Source organism: Embiotoca jacksoni, unplaced genomic scaffold (genome assembly GCF_022577435.1).
Source record: "Embiotoca jacksoni isolate LCO1_2020_lvr unplaced genomic scaffold, fEmbJac1.0.p SCAF_5, whole genome shotgun sequence".
Taxonomy (NCBI): Eukaryota; Metazoa; Chordata; class Actinopteri; family Embiotocidae; genus Embiotoca; species Embiotoca jacksoni.
Genome location: NW_027185403.1, coordinates 3,193,626 through 3,199,997, shown reverse-complemented (window position 1 = coordinate 3,199,997; position 6,372 = coordinate 3,193,626). Strand labels below are relative to the sequence as shown.

At 39.6% G+C, this 6,372-nt stretch overlaps 1 protein-coding gene and 1 long non-coding RNA gene across 2 annotated transcripts; both read right to left on the bottom strand.

Moving 5' to 3' along the window:
• Positions 1–211: 211 nt before the first annotated feature.
• LOC138211435 (uncharacterized) lies at positions 212–2,293 on the bottom strand. The gene is made up of 6 exons (XM_069171324.1): positions 2,143–2,293; positions 1,731–2,048; positions 1,282–1,629; positions 1,056–1,172; positions 667–734; positions 212–562 (listed from the first exon to the last, which is right to left on the bottom strand). Exons 1-6 carry the CDS (start codon positions 2,186–2,188, stop codon positions 443–445), a joined length of 1,017 nt encoding a protein of 338 aa, XP_069027425.1. The 5' UTR covers positions 2,189–2,293; the 3' UTR covers positions 212–442.
• Positions 2,294–3,503: 1,210 nt separating this feature from the next.
• Positions 3,504–5,337, bottom strand: LOC138211264 (uncharacterized). Its single transcript, XR_011179323.1, has 2 exons — positions 4,647–5,337; positions 3,504–4,552 (listed from the first exon to the last, which is right to left on the bottom strand). It is a non-coding gene; the product is annotated as an uncharacterized lncRNA (long non-coding RNA).
• Between the last annotated feature and the right edge of the window lie 1,035 nt (positions 5,338–6,372).

Genomic DNA, 6,372 nt, shown 5'->3' with positions numbered 1-6,372 from the left:
AAAATATGGGTCGGATATCTGCACACTATATGGTATTATAAAATCTTCAAATCTAACTCAATGAAATTGCCGTCAAAAGTTGACCAGATTTCTCCTTTAGCCTTCTCGTCTGTCTTTCTCCTCTCGTTTACGTTCATAAAACGGTTGCAAACATAAAACTCAGAAAGACATTTCATGTAATAAACTTTAATTGAAAAAAAAACAAGACAAGACAGTGAGTCAATACAGTTAAAAACCAGGGATGGAAAATGCAACAAAACTATCTTTACGCTTTGAGAGCCCAAATATTGTCGGCGATGAAGCAACTGAACTCTGTTAATATGGAATATTTCTGAATATTTAGCTAAGATAGAAAAATAAAAAGTCTAAAGAGTCAGTACAGGAACTGTATCATGTGAGGTTTAATTCATAATTCTGGAGATGCTCCACATGGTCACCGGTGTCAGTGTTTAACTTGAGAGTAGACACAGTCCTCGGCAAACTCTCTCTTCTTTCTCCCTCTTGTTGCTTTTCTTTCAGAGAAATTTAGTGGCGCATAGTTCAGATTGTGTTCAGCTTCAGTCTGTGGTGAATAAAACAATTAACAAATTAGTCATAAAGACTGATATGCTGATTTGGAGACATATATTGACAGAATAATAATTTTCAGTTGTCATTTTAACTTACAGTATCGTCTATTGGTTGTCGCGAGGCGTCTTTTTGTGCTTCTGAAAAAGCACTTTCCGTTCCTGAAGCTAAAAACAAATTATAATAACAAAAATATAATCAATAAATGCACTTTTCCCTCACAGTATAAAGTCATAGAATACAAATCATTAGGAGCAATGAATGATATCAATTAGCAAGGAAGACTATGTTTAAAAAACTATTGCTACTTTACATCAATTTCTTAAATATGCACAATGACTGAGCCCTGATGATTTTACAATAGTACTTGAAAATGTTTGTCTGACCTTACGTTTAAAATGCATGTATAACATATAATTATTATACATTTAATAATATAAATGTCACAGGAGAATTTTAGTCTTTCCAACACTTTTAGCTTCACTCACCTCTCCACTGTTCACATACTCTTAGCTTGCAGATGAGAACAACATTTCCAATGACAGAAATGGCCAAACAGACGATTAATATCACCCTCTCCATTAATACTGAATGTGTTGTTTGAGCTAGAAAACAAACAAAACAACAAATTCAGTGCTTCTTAACAGCCATATTGTTCACAATGGTATCAACATAATTAGAATATGTCTTAAATTAAGGAACTCAAAATCTTACCAAGGTGCAGCTTAGATATGTTTCCAAATAATATCCTTCCACATGTGGCCACAGCACAGTAGTAAGTCTCAGCATCAGAGGAGCTGATGTTCTTAGAGAAGCGATAAACGCAGCTCTTCTGAGCATCAGATTCCTCGTCACATTCATTATTTCTATCTCCGTCAGTGTAGATGGTGTCTGGATGAGACTCATCTGATCCGACTCTGAACCAGAACACACTGTGATGTCGTGGACACTTCATGTGCTCAGGGTCAGAGAGGATTGAACACTGGAGAGTTGCTGAGTCTCGGCCTGGACCAGATGCTGTCGGCCACTGAGTGACGGTGTAGTTTGATGTCTGACTGTTTCCTGTGTAATAAAAATTGCAGTAACACAGTTGGCGATTTTTTTAAACGTGCATAGAAACACAAGTCTGTATATAAAAAAAATTTAAAAAATCACATCATTACCTTTTAATGACAAATATGTCCCATTCCATTCAGTGCCATACCAGTCTGCGTTTGTACAGTGATACATCCCCTCATCCTCCTGGACTGTCCTCAGAATGGTCAGGTTGGTAAAACTGCCATAAAGATGTGCTTGGAATCTTGATTGAAGAAACTCTGGTCCAAACGTACTTGTATACGTCAAGAGTGTCACAATTAATTTAAGATTATCCCCGGCGCTCTGCTTGTACCATTTGAATTGTTCGGATCTGGATTTGAGTAAAGAACATGTCAAGGTCACTGGTTCTCCGATCTGAACTGTCGTTACTGGAACCATCGTATCTGAATTAAAAGAAAACAGAACAACATAAAATAAAGGAGTGTGAAAAATCTCTAAAGCACAGAAGTTTTGGCTGGAAAAAAAAGCAGCACTTACATGCTCGATGAAAAAAAAGTAATGCAATCCATAACACGAGCATCATGACATTGATGTCTTCATGGGGATGTAGTTGGTATCTCAGTGAGGAAAGGAGGTGAGAGGTAGTGATAAGTCAGACTTTAAAAAGCATCTGATTGGTTGTGACAGAATAAGCACACTTCCTGCCACATATTGCGTGATAATGGGCTTTGAGAGACATATCACCTCTGTTTCCCTTTGTTGCAATGATTCAGATTTGTCTCTTTTTACTGTTTTGAGACAGATTTGTCTATCTCTGGGTGGTTGGTTGTCTTTGTCTTTGGAGGTACAAGAAAACAACGCAGCAGCAAGCAAAGCAGGATTTTAAAGGAGAGATTAAAACGTTAGTGCAAGAAAGGACATGTAAAATATATATTCGAAAACAAGCTCTATATACTTACGCCCTACTCTGAGCATCAGCAGTAAATTAAATATGATCATCATTTTCCGATTAATCCACTCGTGTCTGCATCTACATTAGAACATATCATAGGTTGATTTGCCTTAATAAGTACTCGCAATAAGTGGGAGGGAACAATTTTAGAACGATCTGATTGGCCACTCGATACACTGGTGCTTCGCTGTACTACCACAGTGGAAATAATACCAACTATCTTTCTAACCTAAACACATGAAACAACTGCAGAAGTAAGCTTTTGTTTCATGTGTCTATAACTCTCAGAGAGATCAAACTAACAACCCAAACACTCTTGGTCACAACATTGCCAAGAAGATTTAGACTTTTCAGGTTAAGCTGTTTGAGACGAACACACGTATACTCCACCTGAAACAGCATTTTATATTGTGGGGATCATATATTCAGAGATATTCATATATCTACAAAAATATTTATAGCAGCATAGTTCAACATATCCTGATTTTGAAACGCTTTTCATCAGAATATCTTTCTTTGGAGCTTGAATTGAGTCAAGCTCCAGACTGGATCCTACATTTATGATAATGCAACTCGAAAGTATTCATTCATTCATTAGAGCTTCCTTGAGTAGTACATAACTGCATCTTTTAAGACTGAACTGAATATACTGTAAATATTGAAACCTGAAGTGAAAGTTCACGAAGCTTTGTGTCTATAGCTGTTGGGGATTCGACCCCTGAGAGACCGGTGTAAAGATGAGTATTGACCACTGCAGGGTTCCTGTCAGAGAACACAGACATCTGATTGATCCACACGTTACTGTATTGAGTTTGGCGTACAGTATTTTAACTTGGAGACAGATTGACAGATGGATGGATTGACAGATGGATGGATTGTGTTGTATCTCAAATTGTTGTCCCCAATTGTTTTCCCCGAGTCCGTTGATAGAAGCAGTCTTTAGGCATTTACCGGTCTTAGTTGATTTTTATTAAGCGTAGTTTACAAGATATCTTGGAGAGCCCAACATCAACCTGAGGTCTCTTTGTTGGATTCTGACTTCCCCCTTTCCGGCACATACACTTATACTATAGGAAGAGGTGTTACCTACAGTGAGTCGGGAACATTTGCATAGTATGTTTGTCTCAGTACTTTTCCACTGTCCTCCGTTTGAACCACATCCCCCTTTTGATCTGATAGTGAGTTGCACCCCACTGTGACCCCAATGTGATAAGTTCCTGCATAAGCAATGTGTTCTACAATGCTTACAGTCAGTATATATTTTGAGCTTCTGTGCTAGGATATGTTTACAACAATACAACACATATATATATATATATATCATATCATATCACTTACATATAGGTCGTACCATCACTACCAATCTTAAGGTGTAGACAAAAGGCTGTGTATGTAAATGTGAGTGATACTGCTTGGCCAAACCAAAAGGTCACAGTAGGAGGTCTGCAACCTGTGGGGTCACATACAGTTGTTCTTTGAGGCATTATCAGACGGCTGTCTGGAGGATTCCAGGGGGTGAAGGAAGACAACCCCCACCTCCACCAACCAACAAAGAATACATCAATATACATGACTTTTAGGTGGAAGACAACCCAAATTATATTGTATTATCGTACAACATATGAGCCCTCATATGCACTAAGCAGATCTATATTCCACAATCCCCCTTTTGATCTCAATTTAAGAGATCACCATTTTGACAGGTATTATTAACCACAAAAATACAAAAAATGCTAAGCTAGATGACATTCACAACTATTACATACGACCTGATATCTTTTTCTCTGTCTGTGTTCTTCGGGTGAACTGTACCCGGCGTGGTTGTTCCCTTTTTCGTCTGATGAGTGCCCTTGTCTAGTTATGGTGCTCCTCTGGTCCCAATGGCACACCTGAAACCTCTGTCTCCCATATTATGACACATACTACACCTGCAGAGATGAGTCCCAAGGCCATGATTCATCTCCAGTCACCCCAGAGGCTGGTTCTCTTGTTCATCTTAATTTGTCAACAGAATTATTGCATCAATTAACAGCACAGGTATCAATAGCCAAGCAAAACATAAATTTATATATGTGGATCATCAACTTGCAATCTTCTAGTGACGTGGCAGACACTTGATGCAAACGAGCCCTCCCTCGTTCGAGTCGGCTGTCTTCTTGCTTCGGATACCGAGAGTAGACTGTCTCGGTATCTAAACGTTGAGGGGATTATTCTGCCCCTTTTGATGCGATGTCTTCAGGCCCAGCCGGGCTCAAGGTGTTTGTGGCGACGTCGGTGCTCGCCTCTTCCAGGGTCCACTGCGGTTCCAGTGCTGGCTTTGTCCTCTACTTCTACTCGTCGTACGCATTCATGTACCAGTCCTTCTCCTATTCTGTCTGCCATGTTGATTCCTTCCTGTGTGAACACCAGATTTGGTGCTTCCAGACTTTTGAGAGTCGCTGTTGTCTCAGTGATGTCATGGTAGAAGTCTGTGAGTTCACATATGCCACTATGCTGTGTGATGTTAGGATGTGTAGTGGGTGTCCCATGACTATGTGCGCGCATTTTGTAATGAGTTTGGCTACTCCTGCTGCATGTCTTGTGCATGATGGATGCCTTTTTTTCATTGGATCCAGCATGACACTTAAATATGTCAATATTGTCCTATCACCTCCTTTTTTCTGAAACAACACACCATTTACAACTGTGTTTGTTTCAGAAACATCCAAATAAAAGAGTAGAGTGTAGTCCGCCAATGCCAGCTCGGACGAGTTGGCTAATAATTGTTTAAGTGTAATGAATGCCTGTTCGGCCGTGATAGTCCATTTTAGCGGCCCAGTGAGATTATGCATGCCCACCTCTCTCACCATGTTACGTAAGCTCTGGGTGAGGCATGTGAAATCAGGTATATAGTGTCTACTATATCCGATCAGGCCCAGAAACGAGAGCATGGTTTTGACTGTCAGTGACTTTGTGTGGTGCAGGATTGATGTTCGGTGTGCAGGTGTGATATTAATCGACCCAAAAATGACACCTGCTGTCGTGCAACTTGTAGTTTGTTTTTACTAACCTTAAACTCGTGTGTAAAGAGATGCAACAGGAGTGTCCGTGTGTCAGTGAGGCAATCCTCCGCTGTGTCAGAGGCCAGTAATAGGTCGTCCACGTACTGTATGAGTGTGGTGCATGGGGGTGTCTGTTCTCTGTAGCATCTAGTGTCACTTCTCTGTAGCATCTAGTGTCACACTTACGTACATCAACACCTTCCTGTTTCACACTTGTGTATATCAACACCTTCCTGTCCCCCCCTTTCTCTGAAACAGCACACCATTTGCTGTCTGGGCTGTTTCAGAAACATCCAGATATAATGGAACTTTGTAGTCCGGGACAGCCAGATCAGAAACAGTGCTAAGAGCGTTTTTGAGTGATATAAACACCATTGCCGCTTGCGCGGTCCAGAATAAGGCGGCAGTAAGGTTCCTCATAGTCTTTTGCTCATTATCTTTTCTTTTATTTATATTGTGGTTCTATTATTATTTATCTACTTATTCTAATCCGCCCTTCTACTTCTGGTGTGACTAGCGCTCTCCTATACTACACTGTCTTTGGGCCCCTTTAAATTTTAACTTTTACGTCTTAAAACTTAGTATTCTCTTATTTTCTTTGATCTATCTTATCCTTAACTTTGATCTCTTAACTTCGTTCTATCTTTTCTATTAACTCAGCTCTAACTAATCTCATATTATTTTAAGTTGATTTATTTTACTTTATCTTATCCAATCAAACAACTATTCTTCTGAGACAGGTACTGTTTCAGAAGTTGAATTGCTGGTTCATCA

What these genes read in the sequence shown, in the direction of transcription:
- LOC138211435 (XM_069171324.1), bottom strand. Translation starts at nt 2,188, where the DNA reads ATGATGCTCGTGTTATGGATTGCATTACTTTTTTTTCATCGAGCAT. An exon ending in GACATATTTGTCATTAAAAG is followed by an intron (nt 1,630 to 1,730) that starts GTAATGATGTGA and finishes TTTATTACACAG; the next exon opens with GAAACAGTCAGACATCAAAC. An exon ending in GACAACCAATAGACGATACT is followed by an intron (nt 563 to 666) that starts GTAAGTTAAAAT and finishes TATTCACCACAG; the next exon opens with ACTGAAGCTGAACACAATCT.